The sequence below is a fragment of the Notolepis coatsorum genome (genome assembly GCF_963971535.1).
Source record: "Notolepis coatsorum genome assembly, chromosome: 1".
NCBI lineage: Eukaryota > Metazoa > Chordata > Actinopteri > Aulopiformes > Paralepididae > Notolepis > Notolepis coatsorum.
The window spans coordinates 106768566-106791372 of NC_140165.1; the positions used below are offsets into that span (position 1 = coordinate 106768566).

The 22807-nt window shown below is 44.6% G+C and overlaps 1 protein-coding gene across 2 annotated transcripts in view; it reads left to right on the top strand.

Moving 5' to 3' along the window:
• Positions 1–2570: 2570 nt before the first annotated feature.
• The window catches only part of zcchc4 (zinc finger, CCHC domain containing 4), a 55976-nt gene continuing 35739 nt past the window's right edge, over positions 2571–22807 (top strand). For both annotated transcript variants that reach the window (XM_084318337.1, XM_084318338.1), the window contains exons 1-5: positions 2571–2744; positions 14650–14768; positions 19623–19705; positions 20243–20515; positions 22017–22097. In XM_084318337.1, the coding sequence (XP_084174463.1) occupies positions 2657–2744; positions 14650–14768; positions 19623–19705; positions 20243–20515; positions 22017–22097 (644 nt within the window). In that variant the 5' untranslated portion in view covers positions 2571–2656. The remainder of the gene's footprint in view (positions 2745–14649; positions 14769–19622; positions 19706–20242; positions 20516–22016; positions 22098–22807) is intronic.

Consider the following 22807-nt stretch of genomic DNA (forward strand, 5'->3'; position numbering starts at 1 on the left):
ATTTTGCCTAGTTCCGAGCTGAGGGTTTTTTCAACCTGCAACTTGTTCTTGTCAGAGACCAGCAGGGCTGAGTCGCCCGCAAACAGGAACAAGTTGCAAGTTTTCATTCATTCATCAGCTGCACTTCATGATGGTGAATGCAAAATGGACATTGTATGTCTGAGGTAAAGGATACCAGAAGATGGCGGTAATGTCCCAAATAGTTGGTGGCCGACCGCCGTAAAACCCCAAGAAGAAGAAGAAGGACCAACATTCAAAAGAAGAAGAAGAAGGTTAGGATCGGAAACGCGGCGTCTCTACAATTCGTAGCCGCATTTCTGCAGACCCCTCTCTGATTGGTTGAACTCTATTTTTGCAGACCCCTCCCATTTCTGCAGACCCCTCTCTGATTGGTTGAGCGAAGCCCCTCTCTGATTGGCCCCCCGCATGAGCCGAGACAAGCTCCTCTAGCCAGGAGTCGAAACTCCGTTAACTCCAGAGAGAGAGGCTGAACGCAATTTATACGCATGGAAGTATTGATTACGCCATAACGAATCATTAAAAAAATATACCGTTAACTGGAATATGTTGTGTGTGCCTTTACACATGTTGGATAGGATTATGTAATTGGTTTGTATAGCGTCGCGTATAACGTTATTTCGCGTGACTTCACGGTTTATTCACATTTCACAACACAGCCAGCGGTCAACTTGTTTACACTCCCCACTTACTGTACAATGTAACATTTAGATTAACCCAGTTGTCTATCTGTATGTCATATGTTACGATGAATTGAAAATGGGGGACCCTGATGTAAACAAGACGAAAGTCTTTCTCTGGGGTCTGCATTCCCTTAACAATTGTATGTATTGAGCTGTACTGTGTACTGTATACCCATTCTGCAATCTGTTAATAAAGTTTTCAATCAATTCAATCAATCAATAACTAGACAGTTACAATATAACATTTAGATTAATTAACCCAGTTAATGCCTTAAGAGAGAGAGGCTGGTGGTCAAGTCAAGAGTTATTTGTCACAAGTTGTTTATTAGCCTAGACATTTTCAATTCATCATCTTGTTTACATCAGGGTCCCCCATGTTCAATTCATGATAACATATATGACATACAGGTAGACAGATGGACAGTACTGCTACATTTAGACATTTATGACATACCAGATTTTGAACTTGTGGTAGGCCTAGACATTTTCAATTCATTGTCTTGTTTACATCAGGGTCCCCCATGTTCAATTCATGATAACATATATGACATACAGGTAGACAGATGGACAGTACTGCTACATCTAGACATTTATGACATACCAGATTTTGAACTTGTGGTAGGCCTAGACATTTTCAATTCATCGTCTTGTTTACATCAGGGTCCCCCATGTTCAATTCATGATAACATATATGACATACAGGTAGACAGATGGACAGTACTGCTACATCTAGACATTTATGACATACCAGATTTTGAACTTGTGGTAGGCCTAGACATTTTCAATTCATCGTCTTGTTTACATCAGGGTCCCCCATGTTCAATTCATGATAACATATATGACATATGTATGGGCCACTCTCCAGGTGACCTGCATCGACCTTGCCCACACCAGGATCTCCTCCTCAGACTGGTGAGTCATTCGCACAGTGGCCTCAAAAGAGGTATGGTCAACGCAGGTCCAGGATGGGTTCACCGCACGTCTGTACGTGCAGACATGATATGTGTAACCCTTCGGTAAAAGTCCTTCAACACACAAGCAACAAGATGTTATTTTTTTGAAAGCCAGTAAATACTGACAAAAAAAAGCATAGACACTTAGAAGAAGCAATGTATAGTCCCCCCCCACCCAACCTCCTCCAATGTACAGTTTCTACGTCAAATGTATAGCCTTTCTTTTCTGGACTCTTTTTGTATCACAAACAGTACTGTATTTGTAAATCTGGTATGTCATAAATGTCTAGATGTAGCAGTACTGTCTATCTGTCTACCTGTATGTCATATATGTTATCATGAATTGAACATGGGGGACCCTGATGTAAACAAGACGATGAATTGAAAATGTCTAGGCCTACCACAAGTTCAAAATCTGGTATGTCATAAATGTCTAGATGTAGCAGTACTGTCCATCTGTCTACCTGTATGTCATATATGTTATCATGAATTGAACATGGGGGACCCTGATGTAAACAAGACGATGAATTGTGAAATGTGAATAAACCGTGAAGTCACGCGAAATAACGTTATACGCGACGCTATACAAACCAATTACATAATCCTATCCAACATGTGTAAAGGCACACACAACATATTCCAGTTAACGGTATATATCTTTTAATGATTCGTTATGGCGTAATCAATACTTCCATGCGTATAAATTGCGTTCAGCCTCTCTCTCTGGAGTTAACGGAGTTTCGACTCCTGGCTAGAGGAGCTTGTCTCGGCTCATGCGGGGGGCCAATCAGAGAGGGGCTTCGCTCAACCAATCAGAGAGGGGTCTGCAGAAATGGGAGGGGTCTGCAAAAATGGAGTTCAACCAATCAGAGAGGGGTCTGCAGAAATGCGGCTACGAATTGTAGAGACGCGGAAACGCGGCGTGGTTTCCACATGGTTCACGGCCATAGCGTCTAGCTTCAACAATAACTACGTCTTTAGGCCGATTCGCTTCTACGCGACATGGAGGAACCAGCAGCAAACGACGAAGGTTTTGGATTAGAAGTCATTCTTCTAAAGGGGGAGAAACAAGCACCGTCCTGCCCGCATGGTAAGATAAGATATATAACACAACCAGCCTGCAAGCAGTGGCATCGTTTCACTTAACAGCGCTCAAAGAAAGTGTGGCGGAATAAATTCAACCATCGTCTTATGTTTGGATTCATCAAACTGTCCACGTATCATATAGCACGTAACAACAAACGTTACATGACTGTCACAGTGTAACTCTTCTCGGTTCGACAAATGAAGACGTTCAGGTTGAGCTCAAGTGCATTTACTGGGCAACAACATCTTCAAATCACAGAACAGACGGCCTTACAAAATGCCCTAAACAAACTTATTGGATGTTGTGCCAAAAATGGCCTGGAAAACACCAAGTAAAAAAAAAAATCCCTTCAGTGTTTGCACTGCTCTGGGCGATTGACTCGTTGCCAGGCTCGGCAATGATCCTATCAAAAACAATATTCAGTCATCTTTGGCCTTCATGTATATTGTATATAATATAGCATGCACCGCTCAGCGTTTGAAATTGCACCGTGTCGCACAACCACACGTGGTACCCGAATGCTGTTGTCAACATCGGTCAGCTCTATTATTTTGCATGACCGGGTAAAAAAGTTATAAAAGCTGTTAACGGCTGCAGAAAAACACATTTGCATCTTGGATAATTTATTGCTACTGTAATATTCATGCTTTGAATATATCCTTACTATATTATTCATGCTGTGAATATATCATTTACGACAGGCGCGCCAGGCGCACCTTGCTTATGTATACCTGACCAGGGGTCCTCACAGGCAGTTGGCTGCCAGCCGTGAATGGAGTTACACTCATGCTGAACGATGCTTACCTTTGAATAAACATATAAATGTTATCTCCTCGTCCTGAAGATTATTCTATTTAATCGAATACGACACCTACCCCCCTGAGCTAAATTTATGGGCATAATGATGAATAAAAAGGGAATATTGTAGTGCCGGAGGAAAGAGGAATAAACGGAGGTAACTTAATGCTTGTTTAATGTACAAAGCCACGTCAGTAAACACAGAACACAAGAGCACATGAATCGCTAGCACAGTAATGAATACAACAGCGAGTGCAACCGCAATAATTGTCCCCTCTGGCCGCGGTGCCAGATCATTCGTTCCCTCCCACTACACAACATAGTCAGAGGAGAACACTAACCAATACTGTAGTCACTACACCAGCCCCCCAGTGTTCACCTCAATATACGAAATCCTCACGGTGAGGAGGGCGTATGGCCCGGCCCCTACGACTGTAGGTAAAGTCAGGAGGTGCGGGAGGGGGTGTGACAGCGTCCGTCACATCCTCCTGCCGAGCAGGATGGGGGTCAGTGACCAGACGCTCACGAGCTGAGGGGTCGCAGGGGGGAATGGCCCCGGCGTGGCAGGGGAGGTAGGACCCGGGGCCGGCCCCTGTGCGGCGGCAGGGCCAAGTCCAGGGGCAGTTCAAGGTCCAAGTGGGCCGGCTTGAGGCGATCCACGGACACACACTCAGGCCTACCCCCCACATCGACCACAAAGTTCTTGGCCCTGGCCTCGATGACGCGGAAGGGCCCGTCGTAAGGAGGACGTAGCGGAGTCCTGTGGCCATCGTGACGGATGAACACGAACCTCGCCGAGTGCAGCTCCGGGGGCATCCTCGACGTAGGGACCCCATGCTGCGTAGTCGGGACCGGGACGAAAGCGGCTGCCCAAAAACCAGCTCGGCCGACGACGACTGGAGGTCCTCCTTCGGCGCCGTCCTGAGCCCCAGCATGACCCACGGGAGCTTGTCCAGCCAGTCGCCGTCCGTGAGGCTGGCTCGAAGGGCGGCCTTCATGGAGCGATGAAAACGCTCGCAGAGCCCATTTGGCTGCGGATGGTGGGCGGTCGTGCGGTGGAGCTTGACCCCCAGGCTCTCCGCCACCGCCGCCCACAGTTCCGGTCAGAGGAGAGATCAGCCGGGGTGCCGTAGCGGGAGACCCACACCACGATGAACCCCCGGGCCAGGTCGGGGGCTGTCGTTGAGGAGAGCGGGACCGCCACCGGCCTGCGAGTCGTCCTGTCCACCATGGTGAAAAGGTAGTTGTATCCGTGCAAGGGGGGCAGCGGTCCTACCAGGTCCACATTGACATGGTCGAACCTCCGCTCGGACACGCAGAACTGTTCCAGGGGGGCCTTGATGTGCCGATGCACCTTGGCGCGCTGGCAGGCGGTGCACATGTCGACCCAGGCTCTCGCATCCCTCTTGAGCCCTTGCCACACAAACTTCTCCGACACCAGTCGCGAGGACGGCTTCCTGCCAGGGTGAGACAAGCCGTGTATGGCCTCAAAGGCAGGGCGTCTCCAGTTGGCGGGGACTACCGGCCGCGGCTGACCCATGGAGACGTCGTACAAGAGCGTAACCCCCACGTCACCGAACACTACCTCCTCCAGGCGCAGTCCAGTGTCCGACGACTTGAGAGCTTGGACGGCAGGATCGGCGGCCTGGTCCGCAGCCATGCTGACGTAGTCCAAACCCAGCTGCACCGCCCACCGCCCTGGAGAGTCAATCTGCCACCTGGTTGGACTTCCCAGCAACGTGCTGGATGTCCGTGGGTTAACTCGGACACGTAGGCGAGCTGGCGCTGCTGGCGGTCGGACCACGGCTCTGCCGCCTTGGACATGGCGTGCGTGATCGGCTTATGGTCCACGTAGGCCGTAAACTCGCGTCCCTCCAGCAAGAAACGGAAGTGCCTGACAGCTAGGGATGGGTACCGAATTCGGTACTTTTGAGGTACCGAACCGAAACACGTCGGTACTACAGAGTATCGAATCAAGTGAGAAACCGAAAGAAAAAAAAGAAAAAAAAACTTTTTTTAATTTTTTTTTTAATTTTTTTTAACTTTTTTCTTTTCATGTCAACGTTCACACGCACAATATATGCTTACCTAGGATTTGACTTGATTCAACAACAAAGCAGTCGGAGCAATGACAAGCCGACAACTGTCGAAATTGTAGTTATTTGAAGTTTGGATTTTTTTTTTACGACTGAGGTAGGTAAATTAAATTTCTTGAGACTAAAGTACCGAAAAAAGGTACCGTTGGGTACCGGTATCGATTCACAGGTACCGGTATCGGTTCAAATGTGAAAGGTACCCATCCCTACTGACAGCAAGCCATGAGAACAGGGTTCGGAGGTGGGACAGGTGCTCCTCCTCTGTGGCGCTCGCTACTAGGATGTCGTCCAAGTAGACTAAGAGGAATGGTAGGTCCCGGAGCACCGAGTGCATGAGGCGTTGGAAGGTCTGCGCCGCGTTCTTCAGGCCGAACGGCACTCGCAGGAACTCGAAGCCCAAAGGGCGTGACGACGGCCGTCTTGGGGACGTCCTCGGGTGCACCGGCACCTGATGGTACCCCCGTACCAGGTCCACTTTTGAGAAGAAGCGATTGCCTGCCAGGTTCGCCGCAAAGTCTTGGGCATGCGGGACCGGGTAGCGGTCAGGCTTGGACGCGTCGTTGAGGCGGCGGTAGTCCCCACATGGGTGCCACCCACTGTCTGACTTAGGGACGATGTGCAGGGGAGACGCCCAGGGGCTGTTCGAGCGCCGAACGATGCCCACCTGCTCCATGTGCGCAAACTCTGCCCTGGCGACAGCCAGCTTCTCTGGGTTGAGGCGTCTGGCCCTGGCGTAGAGGGGAGGCCCACTGGTCTCAATGTGGTGCTCCACCCCGTGTTTCACCGTGGGCGCGGAAAAAGTGGGCTTGCCCAGGTCGGGGAACTCAGCGAGTAGCCGAAGGTACTGGTCACTTTCGGCGAGTATTGGACCACCCGCCGTAGACGGCCTCCCCCTGCGTACATGCAAAGGAAGCGAAAGTCTGTGAGTTGACCAGGCGCTTGTTCCCCACGTCCACTAGCAGGTTGTGGGCGCACAGAAAATCCGCGCCAAGGAGGGGGAATGTGACAGCCGCAACGACAAAATCCCACAAAAAACATTGTCCTCCGAAGCATACGTCCACCGCCCTTGTGCCGTAAGAGCGCGTGCCGTCCGCACCCGCCAACTGCGGACCGCGCTCCTCCTTTGCCACATCCGACCTCTCTGCCGGAATGATGCTCCACTGGGCACCCGAAGCAATGGCCCGCTGCGTTACCGTGCTGGCCAGAAGGCCTGGCGTCATCCCTCGCTCTCCTGCGACGGTCCGGTGGCGGGGCGGTCGCGAGAGCGAGCAGGTCGGTGGACCGCTGAGGCATGGCCAAATTGAAAAGGTCCGCCTCCCTGGCCAGGGCGCGGGGGCCCACGATGTCGGTGTTGGCCAGTGCCATCCTCACTTGTGCCGGCAGCGTGCGCATGAACAGCTCCGTAAAGATGATCATGGGGTCTTCGGTCCCCAGCAGATTCAGCATCCTCTCCATGCGCGCAGAAGGTCTCTCGTCTCCCAATTCCGACATAGCAAATAGGCGGCGCACCCTCTCTGCAGCGGACAGTTCAAATGTATCTAGCAGTAGGGTCTTGAGGCGCTCATATTTGTTCGTCGCCGGGGGATCAGACAAAAAACCTACCACTCGAGCTGCCCAACACTGCCACCGGGTGCTTGTACCGGTCGTCGTTGTCATCCACGTTGCTCTTGTTGAAGTTCGCCTCCACAATAGCAAACCATGCAGCCGAAGTCGACTCCCAGAACTCGGGTAGCTTGAGCGTGGGCGTACCACGCGCTTCCCTGACGGGGGACGGTGATGGCTGCCGATGGCCTGAACGTCTTCCTCGTCCGGACATTTTGCAAGAATGTTTGTTTGCTGATTATTGTACACAATTCGCCGTAACAAAAATCTACGTCGGGGTCACCAGTGTAGTGCCGGAGGAAAGAGGAATAAACGGAGGTAACGTAATGCTTCTTTCTTCCCCTCCTTTTTCCCGATTTTTCTCCCATCCCACCCTTCCTGGTTGTTGCGTACTTTCCCCTACTGTTGGTCCGGGAGACCGGAGACTGTCACATGCTTTCCTCCGACGCATGTGCAGCCTGGGGCAGGCCAACCTGGCCGCGCAGGTTCTCACCGGGGAGAGTGTAGCGTGTGGGAGGCCACACTATCTCTCCTCAGTTCAAAAGTGAGTTCCCTGACCGGGAATCGAACCCGGGCCGCGGCGGTGAGAGCGCCGAATCCTAACCACTAGACCAGGGGTTCCCAAACTTTTCAGGCCGGGGCCCAGAAAATAAGGCGTCAGAGAGCCGCGGCCCAATGCACATCGCCTGGCTTTTTTTTTTTTTTTTTTGCCAGGTGACCGATTTTTTAAGCCAAATATCACTTCAATCCTATTAAGTTAGTTCAAGTTAGTTATTCATTTATATGTGCTATTTATGAGAGGGCTAACTTGTTGCAAAATAATAATGATAATAATAATAGCCTCATTAAAATACTATTGTTGCTTCGGTTGTTTTCAGCGTTTTATGTGCATAATCTGTTATTTAGTTTGAAATGTTCGTTGAAATAAGTAGATTTTTCGTTTTTGTTTATTTATTAAGTTAATATAAAACCATATAGTCACATTTTAGAATACAATAGAATATAATTTTAGAATACAACTAGAAACACTGTCCTGGCCTGCTTCTAAGTTCAGTGGCCTGACAAAAAAAATTAAAATAAAAAATAAAAATTTAAAAAAATATTTTTTTTTCTTTTTCTTTTTTTCTTTTCTTTTTTTTTAAATCATCTCGCGGCCCACCCGTGGCTGCTCGCGGCCCACCTTTGGGTCGCGACCCCGACTTTGGGAACCACTGCACTAGACCACCAGGGAGTAATGCTTGTTTAATGTACAAAGCCACGTCGGTACTAAATACAGAACACAAGAGCACATGAATCGCTAGCACAGTAATGAATACAATAGCGAGTGCAACCGCAATAATTGTCCCCTCTGGCCGCGGTGCCAAATCATTCGTTCCCTCCCACTACACAACATAGTCAGAGGAGAACACAAACCAATACTGTAGTCGCTACACCATGGACAATGGGTTTTCACAAGAGCCTGGACACATGTGTCTGACAAAAAAGTTTGGCTGATGGGTTGTATTTGCCTATCATGGTTTTCATGACAACAGCAGTGATTGCCTCTGTGTTTCTCTCTGCGCTCACGGTGATAAACCCCAAGCATATCTCTCATATAACAACACCCTTATAATTTATTATGTATAAATCTATGTATTATGATTGACAGCTGGCATTTACAGGAAATGTCTGGTGTCATCCACTTGGATTCAATTCAATACCATAGTCTCCTCCAAACTCATAGCCAAGCTCAGGGACCTGGGCTTGAACTATGACCTCTGCCAGTGGGTCTTGGACTTCCTGACGGGCAGATCCCAGGTGGTGAGAGCAGGCAACTGCACCTCCTCATCCATCACTCTCAACATAGGAGCCCCCCAGGGCTGTGTTCTGAGTCCCCTCCTCTACTCCCTGTACACACATGACTGTGTGGCACAGCGGAACAACACCACAATCATCAAATTTGCTGACGACACAGTAGTGGTGGGCCTGATCTCTGCAAACAACGAGAGGGCCTACCTGGAAGAGGTAAAGGTTCTAGCGGGATGGTGACAAGAGAACAGCCTCTCCCTGAACGTCAGCAAAACAAAGGAGATGATTGTGGACTTTAGGAGGTCGGGGTCAGCATCGACGGGGCACCGGTTGAGAGAGTGAACAGTTTTAACTACCTCGGAGTCCACATATCCGAGGACTTGACATGGACCACAGACCACACACACATTGACAGTGTTATCAAGAAGGCACGACAACGCCTCTACTTCCATAGGCGCCTAAGGAAGTTCAAAGTGAGTCAGAAGATCCTCAAGAACTTCTACTCATGCACAATAGAGAGCATCCTGACTGGCAATATTGCCTCCTGGTTTGGGAATAGCACTGCACAAGACCGTAGCAGACTACAGAGAGTGGCCCGTTCAGCCGAACACACAATTGCAGGGGGGCTTCCCACTCCAAGACATTTACAACAAGCGCTGCATGGGTAAGGCTAAGAGAATAATCAAAGACCCCAGCCACCCAAACAACTGCCTCTTTGAACTGCTGCGGTCAGGCAAGCGATACCGGAGTCTCATGGCAAGCACAGAGAGACTCGGGCATAAAAGAAAATATTGTTTGGTTCCTGTTGGTTGTCAGTTAAGGCCATGGGTAGGTAGGGAATTTATTTTATTTAATTTTTTTCCGCGGCGACTATGGATAGGGAATTTCTTTATTTAATTAAAATGTTCACGGCAACATGGATGCATGTACTCTGCCAGCATGTTTAATATCCATAATACCAAAGGTTTGAGATTTTTATGAAACTTTATTGAGTTTTTTTTTTTTTTTTTTATATATATATTATTTTTATTGGGTTTTACAGTACACATTTCAGGTTTTCATTGTCGTCAGTTATTCTTAATTCCTTTTCTCCACAAGTTTATACAAGTATACCCACATACCCCCTCCCCCCTCCCCTTTTCTCTCTCTTAGCATCTTTGAGTCTGTTTTTACTGTTGTCATATAGAAATAATACGTACATTCATTGGTACCTCCAGTAAAATAGCTCGTACATAAATAAAAATAATTGAAAAGAAGAAAATAAAAATAAATAAATGACATCTTTATAACACCTTCAATGACGTGCCTCCGCTCTTCCCCGATAAATATCAGTCAATTTGTGTCTCGTCAATCTGGTCCACACGTTCAAACTTTGAAAAGTTTCAGTCAGTCTATTTACCCGACCATAGCTAGCATTGTTAGTCATTCATATCTCAGTTCCTTCCTTTGCTCAGAGAGCCCGTACTGAATTGTACCCATTCTGCAATCTGTTAATAAAGTTTTCAATCAGACAAATGTATAGAAAAGCTTTTATTATAACATTCGTTGCAGTAAAATCATCATGCCTCGTTTGGTACTCCTGCGGATCGCTGGTAGCCTACTCGTGGGCGGCGGGGAGCTAACGTGATTAGCTCCGGTACGTTTGTTGTGGTTCTCTCGTCTAGATCAATGGCGGACTTCCCGGAAGTAAAAGAAAAACGAATAAGCGCTTGCCGATTGGTGGTAAGAACAGCAGAGGCGGGTGCAAGCGGTGTGACGTAATTGGCAGAATCGACTGTCAATCAAAATTGTTCTGTTGCCGTCTACCATGCATTGCTTTGGTTGAGAGAGATAAACAAGTCTTGAGCAAGACAAGTTAGTTAAATAACAGTGACACTTTTCCCTTTGCTAAGAAATCCAGCCATATTCCTTTCATTGTATTTAAAATACTGCACTTTAATTTCAAGCGGAAAACGAATCTTTCCATTAACACTGACTGCCACTCATGGCTAATCTCGGGTTTACGATAGTTACGTTGAAAGCAAGATTACAAGATTTCTCGGATTTTTTTTTTTCTTTTTCTTTAGCGATCTGAAATCACACGCAAGCCTACCCTAGCCTACCCAAGGGCCGCCGGCGATCAGATGTGAAAAAAGCGCCCCCTATCGTTTCCCAGATGGTAAATGGTAAATGGAATGGACTCAATGAAAATGGATGGGGGAAAAAAAAATATTCCAGTCCACATTTTCCAGTCCACTGATGCAGCCGGGGTTACCAGAGTTCATTCTGGAGCCTCTGAGCCGCGGGGAATCATGTGTTCTACTGTACACACGTTAGATCTATACACTTATCGATTTTTTCGAATGGTGATCAGGAATTGGAATATACCATTTGGATACCATCTGATGTCAGGTAAGGAATCTATGTTATCAGTGTTAGGATAATCAGACTCTCTTTCATGAAGATAATTAAGCTTTTTTCTGATATGTGCTCTATCGGTTTCACTGTAAAATCCACGAGGAAATGAAAACGGCTATCAGCGCGCGCCTCGAACGTGCGTGCGGGCACGTATACTATTGATAATCTAGCGTTTATTTGAAAACGATTCATAAATAGGCAGATAAATATCAACGTTCTGGAATATTATCACAGAATGGGCTGTTTTTCACCTGAAAACGGGCGCTTTTCAAAATGCTCTCAAACGGAAATGAAGCGATAAAAAACCAATCTGCCTTGACAACACTGACTGGAAAATGATTCTTTGATAAGCGACGGGCAGATTAGACACATAGCCATAATTTAAAACATAGATTAGGCGATATTAACGTTAACATTGGCGCCGATGGTGGCATTCAAGCACTAAGTCGTGTGCCCCCTGGTGGCACTGAAAGTGTTAAGAACTGACAATCAGGGAATTTAAACATTGTTGACATTGTTTTTTTTGTGTTTATAAAACTTTATATTAAAGAAAGGAAAGTCTAGTGCTGGCTGAGCATATTGTTTGTTTGCACTAAGTTAATACTTTGACAAATGTAGCCTATATTTTTCAGTCAGTTCGGTCTTTGTGTGCCAAACATTATTTAAGGCTGTAAACACTGTAAACCTTTATTTATTTATTTATTTTATAAATGAGAAGCATGTTTAGATTTGAGTGTTGCAACATATATCGAACCGAACCGAAAACCGTGATACTACCCGAACCGTTGATTTTGTGAACCGTTCCACCCCTAGTAGTTTAAAAAAAAATATATATTAATGATATAAAAAAGAAAAATATTAAAAAAATATATATTAATAAATTGTTGCCACAAGTATTGGTATCGGCTAGTGTTGTCAAAAATATCGAAGTATCGATACATATCGATACTGAATATTTAAAACGGCTTCGATACTCATTTCCCGAAGTACCGATACTTTCTGCAGTATCGGTACCAGCTGGCTTGCTCCCGCAAGTTGTTGACAGACAGACGCGCTGCCAGAGCCTTGCCCTTCCGCCTCCTCCTCCTCCTCGCTCAGAGCAACAGACACAAGCTGCTGCAGCCTCCTCCCCCTCACAGCCGGGCAGCGCAGCCGTGTCTTCAGTTTGATCTCTCTCTGATCTAAAGATAAACAAAGGGTTTTAAAAGTTTATTTATCTTCTCTTATCTTCTCGTATAGTACCAGAGAGAAGCTGAGGAGAATCAACCAGCAACAAAAGCAAAATTTGTTAAAAAAAAATAATAATAATAATAATAAAAAAAAAAATTATTATAATTTTTTTTTTTTGTTATTGAAAGTATCGATACTTTTCAAGGTATCGTATCGAAGTCGAAATTCCAGTATCGTGACAACACTAGTATCGGCCGATTGTGTTAGTTGAACTATCGGTATCGGCTGCAAATTTTCATATCTGTGCATCCCTATTAGCTTTTAGTGTGATTTGATTGGTCTGAAGCCAAATCTCATCTGGCTTCCCTTGGTGGGCGTTTTTGATATGCAAAGACCAGACCACCCACATGGGAGTTAAGCTTGAATCTTATTGGCAAATTATTTAAAAAATGTGTCATGGGAAGCCAAAGTCGAGTTGGCTTCAATCAATCAAAATAATGCTACCAGAGAGGCGTATGTAGTGTACCTCGGTTAATTTCTCCAGGAAGGGAGATAGATTCAGCCACTCTTATTGGAAAATTATTATAGCAGAGAGAGATTATAGAGATTATTATTAAAAATAAAAATTACTAGTCACATTTTTGGGGAAGCTTGGCTTCCATGAATAATCGCCACTGTGTTTAGAAGGATCTTTTGTTGATTGTTATCGACCTCTAGACCAGTGGTTCTCAACTGGTCTAGCCTCGGGACCCAACGTTTTCCTTAGTCATTAAGTCGCGACCCAAATTTTTTAACCACTATGATTTATTTCAAATGTATTTTTTGCAGTAATACACAATCTTTCATGTACTGTTAAAAACATGAAATAAACACAAAAAAGTGCAACAAAAGTGCAACTAGGGCTAAAAACCCAATGAAATAAAATAATAATAAATAATATGCTTCTTAGCAGATTTCTTAGCTTAACACAACAGACCTACAGTAAGTTTGGGGGAACTAATGGGATAACTGGGGTTGCAACAAAAGTGCAACTAGGGTTCTTAGTTCTTAGCAGACTTCTTAGCTTAACATCCCAGGGAACTAATGGGATAACTGGGGATGTTGTTTGCTCCTGACAAGTCTCTCAAAGTCTGGGGTCTATCTATCTAGGTCGTCCTCGGACGGGCCCTCCATCGGTGCTTCCAGTCATCCCGATCCTCCATGCATCTGGCTAGCTCGCCGGTGCTTTCTGTTCCCACATCTCTCCTGAGTACGTCCACGTAGGTTAATGTGGGACGTCCTCATGATCGATGCCCGTGTGTTGGTTCCCACAGCACAAGTTCTCTGGTTGGCATCTCATGGTGTCTCTGGCAGTGACCTGCCAGCCTCATTCTCCTGACTGCCACTTTATCGCTCACCTTTAGCACCCCCCCATACAAGTTTGCATTAGTGACATGCTCATCCCTGTTGAAAGTTGAGCACCACACGCATCATTCTGGTGTAGCACCCATCCAAGGACTTCTGCAGGGTGGGCTTCAAGGTCCAGCATTCACTGCCATACAAAAGGACAGACTCAACTGTTGCATGAAAGAAGTTGAGCTTGATTTGACGGGGGAGGTTGGATTTCCACACACTGGTCATGCCGTTCAGAGCCCTCCATGCAAGTGCCTTCCTCACTTTAAGGTCTTGCTCGGACGAGTTGACCCACGAGCCCAGGTACTTGAAATCACTGACTTCCTTTAGAGCAGAGCCTCCTGTTGTCCTTAGAGGTGGATGATCCGGGAGGATGTTATACATTATGACCTCGTCTGGGGTGATGGTAGACGAAGCAACTCTGAGGTCATGCTCAATGTCCAATCTGTTCTTCTGCTTTGTCTTCAGCTGGACCAGAGCTGAGAAGCCACTTTCACAAAGATAGCTAGTGCAAAAAAATATTATATATTATATATATATATATATATAAAAATTTACACACACATCCGCGACTCACTCAAAATGGCCCCGCGGCCCACTTTTGGGTCGCGACCCACCAGTTGAGAAACGCTGCTCTAGACAGTAAATGCCTGTGTCTTTTGCAGGACCAACGTTGATGTTTGAGAAGGTTGGCAAAGGAACTGACAGCAGCAGGAGGTTCTACGCCTGCTCGGCGTGCAGAGACCGAAAAGAATGCCACTTCTTCCAGTGGGAAGAGGATAAGGTAGGTTGTGTCATTTTTCTAAAACCATGGGTCCTGGGCCCTCATTTATCAATGCTGTGCCTAGTGCGTACGCACAGATATGTGCGTAAACCGTGCGTACGATAATTTCTAAGCAAAGTGTGGGATAGGGCTGGGCGATATGGAAAAAAATCATATCGCGATAACGATATGATAATTTTATTTTATTTCTCGATATCGATAATAATATCTAATTGTTATAAGTATTAAAAAAAAAAAAAAAACATTGTTTTTGTATGTTTATTTTGCAGCAATTCTTTGTCGTTGCCGCCATCTTTAGTGTTACATCCCCTCACACTCCAGTTCTCAGGCTGCAGCTGGTTTAAAAGCTAAAGTAAACCGGCTTCTCTGCTGGCTGTGGCTCCAGGGGAGTTGAACAGTTCTGGCTCTGCTAGTTTATTTTCGATCTTTTGGCGCTTTCTTGGTGGACAAACCACCGCACATGTGCACTGTGACTCGTGACTGGAGTCTAGTTCTGCTAGCACACATAGCCTACTGTGTACAGACGGTTTCAAAATGTATTTTAAATTAGAAAGCAAACAAAATAAATTGACAACAGAAAAATGAATCTCAATTTGGTCAGTATTGTCATTTGGACAAGCAAAGCCATTACTTTAAGTTGCAGGCAAGAAAGACAAGTCTGTCCACTGCCCTGTTGCAGGTCACAAAAAAAAAAAAAAAAACGATTTTTCGATTTTTTTTAATTTCGATATTCGATATCGATTATTAAAATATATCGCGATATTTATCGTTATATCGCCCAGCCCTAGTGTGGGATTTATCAACATGAACGTGTGCTTGAGATTGTACGTATATATATATATATATATATACGCACAGCTCAGACCGTGCGTACCTGTCACCAAACGGTAGAATAGGAAGACTGCAGACGGACGGAATAAGCTTTCATGCATTCGTTTCAACACCGACGTCTTCGGTATGGCCCGTAGCTGTAAATAGAACTAGGGCTGCAACTAATGACTAATTTGGTAGTCGACTAATCTGCCGATTATTTTTTCGATTAGTCGACTAATCGAAAACCAATGTAAACAACTTTTTTTTTTTTTTTTAATTACCTATCTTTGTGAAAGTGGCTTCTCAGCTCGGGTCCAGCTGAAGACAGAGCAGAGGAACAGATTGGACATTGAGCATGACCTCAGAGTTGCTTGTCTACCATCACCCCAGACTTTGAGACTCTTGTCAGGACCAAACAACAACATCATAACATGATGATCCCATAGCAAATTAAAATAATGACTCATGAAACATTTGAATTTGGATCTTTAAGCCACTTTAAATGAAAATGTATTTGAAGAACAATACAGCAATCACTCATAACAAGATAAATAAATTAAATAATACAAATTAAAGTGGAAGTGTACTTTAAATAACTTTTGTTTGCTGTGTGTGAGAGGAGTCCGTATGTGTGTGTGTCTTACTCTGATCGCTGTGTGAGTGAGAGGAGTGTGTGTACTGTGTAATTTGTGTGTGTGTCTTACTCTGATCGCTGTGTGAGTGAGAGGTGTGTACTGTGTAATTTATGTATGTGTGTGTGTCTTAGGCCATGGTTAGACTAGTGTATTCCTGGTTTTTCTTTATACGTTTTTGACGACGTTTGATGTCCCTATTACACAGAAATGCGTTTTTTGGCGTTTTTTTGTGGATACAGCTGAAACGCAAAATTGTGTTTGCGTTTGGAGATACGCAAAAAAAACGAATCGACAACAGCGTGTAGTCAGCACGCTAGCCGTTGTTGCGAAAACGCCCATGCGCAGTAGATACCATCTGCGTGCCCTTCCGGTGACAACAGTGTGTGTGTTTGGGACATAGCTCTGTGTGTGTCCCAAATAGCTTCAGCTACCATGTGTTGTCAAGTTATTGTTATAAGGACCCCAGTCCAAGCTACAACAGTCTGCATTCCCTTAACAATTGTTTGTATTGAGCCGTATTGTATTGTACCCATATGCAATATGTTAAATAAAGTTTACATCCATTCATTCTGCTAGCATTACCGATTGCATGAGCAGCTGGCTAGAGCTGCCGCGGTATCGGTATTACCGCGGTATCGCTGTTACATCATGCCCACCGCAGCGTTGGGCTGAATACCGGCATCACCGCTGTTTTTTATTATATTATTATTATTATTACGCTCTCGTTGGGCTTGCGGCTCTGCAGATATACCCTACTTCTCTGTCGAGATTCCAAGCGACCCTATTGGGTACCAGAAAAGTCACATGAAACACTGCAGACCACTGATTGGTCAGAAGAGATACGCGTCACATGCTTGGAGCATCTTGCAGTGCTTTTACTTCCTGAATCATTCTCAGCCATCACAACACGGCTAATAGTACGTTAGCTCCCACCGGAGAACGGAGTGGATTACCGACGCCGTCGCTCCTCAGGGAACGAGGCATAATGATTTTACTGCAACGAAATGTTATAATAAAAGCCCTTCGTTCTATACACTTGTCTGATTGAAAACTTTATTAACAGACCGCAGAATGGGTACAACTCGGCACGCTCTGAGCAAAGAAAGGAACTTAGATATTAATTGAGTAACGCTTGCCTTGCTATGTGGTCCGGTAAATACGAACGTGTAACTATACTAACGTTAATGCCACAAATCGAATGCCTTTGTAATCATAAGTAGTAACGTTATAATAAGAAGAAGAAGAAAGGGTCGGGGGGGTAACCGGCGGGCGCGACACCGAGGGGAGACTTCGAATCCGTGTTTCACTTTTAATAACTAATGCGTGCATGCCGAATCCCAAACAATATTCATGCTGCAAAGTCACCCTCTAAAGATAGACATTTCGACTAGAGGCAGGCTATATGCTATATAAAGAGTAGACTACAAAAAAAATGCATTCAAACTTTTTTGTGTGTGTGTGTGTGCGGTTATTACCGCGGCGGTAGGAAATATTTTGCAAATGTGTGCGGTAAGGAAAACATCAATACCGCGGCAGCTCTACAGCTGGCTAACGTGAGCTATCAGGATTCAGACCCTGTTAGCTCAGAGCTCCTCTTTCAACTTAACAAGCATTAAACAAAATGGCCCAGTCATCTATTCACCTTTGTTTAATACACACAGCGTTGTCTCTAATGTTATCTAACTACTGATAGCTCGCGATATCATCAGTTTTGGTGCTGGCTAAGTAGCGTGAGCTAACGTTAGCTTCTAGCCACAATGCTATATTGTTATAATGGCATACTCCATTGACGTTAGCATGCAGCTAACAATGCTACCGATCGTTTTTTAGACTAAACTATCCGCTCTTGGTGGTCACTTGTGTTGATGTTAGTTTTGTTTCATCAACAAATGACAGGCAGAACACACAGTGAATGTATCCGTTTTGTTTATTGCACTTTTATTAGGCTTTGCTGAAAAAGAATTGCTGCATTGAGTAAATAGGCAAGATGGTGGCGCGGCATAGGCGCCTGCCTTATTGACATTTTCTTTGCTGGAGCTTCCAGGAAGTGTATTGGCACATTCGTTCTGATTGGTTGAAATTGCCTTCATGTTTGCCACCTACTGCCACCTACTGCTTTGGCAGTGTACTACATCAGTGTGCTCGTGTGACAAAAACGGAAAAAAAACGAAAGTGTGACTCGAGGCGCACGACGTCGCGGCGATACGCATATGAAAACAATACGAAGATGATACGAAAGGTGTAACCGCAGCCTTACTCTGATCGCTGTGTGTGAGTGAGAGGAGTGTGAATGTGTGTGTGTCTTACTCTGATTGCTGTGTGTGAGAGAGAGGAGTGTGAATGTGTGTGTGTCTTACTCTGATCGCTGTGTGTGAGTGAGAGGAGTGTGTATGTGTGTGTCTTACTCTGATCGCTGTGTGTGAGTGAGAGGAGTGTGTATGTGTGTGTCTTACTCTGATCGCTGTGTGTGAGTGAGAGGAGTGTGTATGTGTGTGTCTTACTCTGATCGCTGTGTGTGAGTGAGAGGAGTGTGTATGTGTGTCTTATCATGATCATCAGTCTGATCATCATCTCCTGCAGGGGAACAATGTTTTCAATGTCCAAAATTTGCTATGGGATCATCATGTTATGATGTTGTCTGGAACCCTGAGAAGCCACTCTCACAAAGATAGGTAGTGCACAAAAAAAATAATAATAAATAAATAATTTATTTTTATTTTTTTTTATGACTAATCGACGCAACAATTTCTCGTCGACGATTTTTTATAATCGACATCGTCGATTATGTCGACTAATCGTTGCAGCCCTACGATTGAATAACTCATTTTCCTAATTTGATAACTACGTTATGTACTATATTTACTGTGTCTAAATATCTGCCAAGTATTTAATCATTGACCATTTAGTAGGGCTGTACCGAATGCTTTGAAGCTTCGATCATAATGTTGACATTCGAATTCTAAATCAACATTAGAATTTTTAATTTTTAATAAAAAAATCTTATTTTTTTTTATGTGTCTATTCAATCTGTTTAAACCAATGGGGGTTTTCTTCACAGTTGCAGTTAAAGATTGGGCTACACTAATATTATACTATAAGACGTCACCATCACTTTCATACCAACCGTGCCCTTATTGGATTATTTATGTTGACGAAACTGATAAAGAAAGTTGATTTAATAAAAGAAAAATACTCATTTAATCAGATGAATCACTTTATTCAAATTGAGGTTTTAGTTTAAAAAAAGAAATAAAATACTTTTTTTTTAAAGAAAATTATGATTATTTTTTTCATGGACATTCGAAGCTTCATTCGTATACTTCAATAGAAGCTTCGAATGTTAAAAACATTCGGTACAGCCCTACCATTTAGCTATTCTAATGCAGGGAATGTTTTGTTCCATCAGGTGTCAGAGGCCAGGCTTTTGGCCAGAGAGGCAGAGAACCAGTCCAAGAGGCCTCCGTTCAGCCACCAGGAGTACTGTTCCAGGTACAACAAGCCTGGCAGGCTGTCTTTATATTGCTGATGTTTCCAACAGGAGGTCATCCTGTTCAGAGATGATGTCACACGACATCCTAAAGTTTAGCCCATTTTTGCCTGTGATTAGAATGCTCAGTGACGACGGCTTAAAGGAACACGCCAACATTATGGGAAATGCGCTTCCTGTCTTCTCCAGAGTCCGACAAGAAGATAGATACCAGTTTCCTCTCTGTGGGCTTAGTAGAAAGCTATCCGACTGCAAGCTAGCCTAGCAAAAATGAATGGAAGCGGATACGGACCAGCTAGCCTAGCTGTTGGCAAAGAAAAAAGCTTTTAAGCGAGGCTAGTGGACCGTATCCGCTTCTATTCATTTGTGCTAAGCTAGGCTACCTTGCAGCTGGATAGGTTTCTACTGAACGCACAGAAAGGAGATTGGTATCTATCTTCTTGTCTGACTCCGGAGAAGATGGTAAGCACATTTTGGCGTTCCTTTTTAAAAGTTCTCCCAACCGAGCTTCAGAGACTTGTTTCTGGCTTGTCCTTCAGGTTGAGGAAGTTCGCCTCCCTCCCTGAGGGCCAGAAGAGATTCTGTCAGGACTGTCAAATCCTGCTCCTACCAGACCAGCACGCCGCCCACTCGTCCCACAAGTCTAGTGTCGTCACCGCGGTCCAGCTGAGGAGGCCCAGCAGGCTGCTGCGCCCCCTGGAGAACAAGAAGAGCAACGCCCAGTACTTCTTCACCGACCGTAGCTCTCACTTCCTGCTCGACACCCTGGCTGGCCTGGGATACACCAAGCTGCTCTGTGTGGGCACACCCAGGTGAGGGCGCTGTCGTGCATCATCACACCGTTATCCATCGTTGTACCACACTTCATGTCTCCGTCATGTACCAAGTTTTGGCCCAGATCGACCAACCTGTTCCAAATCAAAGTAGTTGTAAAAAGCACCCTGTACAACCCAAGAACATGACTTCTTCTTTATTTGATCAGGTGTAGTATTATTATTATAAGAGACTAATTTAATACACACCACATGACTAATAATACAACTTTCAAGTAACTATTTAGCAAGTAATTATTTTACACATTAAAATGAGCAGAAACATGAAGACCTATTAAAGAATGAGTGTCACACACACATATATATATATATATAGTAGGGATGCACCGAATGGGAAATTCTTGGCCGAAACCGAAAATAGGAAACAGTTGGCCAAAGGCCGAAAATGATTAATATAAATATATATATATAATGTATTTTCTTTCTTATTTTTTTTTCAGCTACCTGATTATGGCAAAAGACATGATTATGGCAAAACTTTACTTAAATAATATTAATAATCACTATTATGGGCCCATAAAACATTTATTCAGCACTTTTGAATGCATACATTAATTCCAGACTGACTGCTGAAAGATTGTACAATTTAAACATTTTCTCTTTGCATACAACAAAATGTGCATTAAAGTCAAGTGCATTTTCTTTTCTCTGTAGGATAACTACAACAAAGTGCATTCAGAACAAAGCCAAGGTGCTTTAAAACTGCATAACGATCTGCATAAAGACACACACACAGGACTGTTGTATTTACTACATCTCCCATGACTCTTAGCGGGGGATGACGTAGCTTACGAGAGACGGGTCAAAGAGGAATGGAAGCGTTAGCTAGCTTAACGTTAGGTCAAAATGTTTTAACCGTGACGGGCATATAGTAATGGCGAGGATATAAAGCATGTTAAAGACGCATTTATTGGATGCGTTGCTCGCGGTCGCAGAGTTTACATAGAAACGACTCCCAAGAGGAGTTAGTTATCACAGGCTGCAGAACGCAGGAAGAGCTGCCAAGCTGCTCACGTTACACGTTGCACATTTTGATTACGTCATCACAACAACACTTTCGGTTACGAACGTTGCGTATCCCTGTTCTTTGACATTCTGTGATATATTTTCGGCGTTAAAACCCTTTCGGCCGAAAGAGCCTTTTTAACCATTTTCGACCGATAATTTTCGGTGGCCGAATTTTCGGTGCATCCCTAATATATAGAGGGAAAGATATGTATACATCGATAGATAAATGAGATTGTTATTATTATATAGATTATATTCTATAGATATTATTGTTCACAAGGGAAATTGCTCTGGTCAGTAGATGCATACATACAGACAAACAAGACAATGAATCAATTATAATAAGCCAATAACACCACTGTAAAAATAAATGCCATATTAGAACACGGTACACAGTAAAAACAGGAGGTATCGTTCTAAAAGATAATGTTTTAAAAATAAACATAATACTCTGTACTCATTCTAACTACAGGCTGCATGAACTGATTAACCAGCGGAACCTGGAGGGTAAACACAAGGCCATGAAGAGCCTCCTCCTGGACATCGACTTCAGGTCAGTCTCATTACTCACTCTGTCATATTGTATCATGTTACTCGAGTGTACAGATACTAGATCTATTTTAACACTATGCCGTCCGAGAACGAGTATATACGTGTTTCGAAAAAGAGCGTTGTGGACCAGAGCCACGAGTATATATACGTGACGAGTTGTTATTGTTTTATTCCATATTTATAACGCTTCTTAGGTACCCGATCCACTACCAGCATCTTTTCACATATTTGATTTTCGAAACATGCAGTACCGGCCAAACCCGCTTAGGGCTATACCTGCTCCTCTGACATTGCGACACTGAATGATGTTTCCTGCAGTGATCTAATATATACTAAGACTATCGTTTCGTTTTCTCGAGATCGAAAATCCTTCTACTGCCATTGCTAGTAGGGGTGGGGGGGGGGGAATCGATACGTAGTAGTATCGCAATACTTTTTTTTTTTATCCACTTTTTCTCCCATTTTCTATATTTTCTCCCATCCCAATTTTTGTATCATCCAATTCAACCCTCCCCTGTCACGGACGCTGTTTCTTGCCTCCCACAAGCCGGCTGCAATGTGGACTAAGTCATACATAGCACAAGTCCCCTCCGGTACTTGAGGTAACAGCAGTCGCATCTTTTCACCTGCGCAGCTCGATCTCTCAGTGGCGAGGAGTAACGTGTGGGAGGCTCACGCTGCCCCCGACACTTCCTGATTCTACTGCGCAGG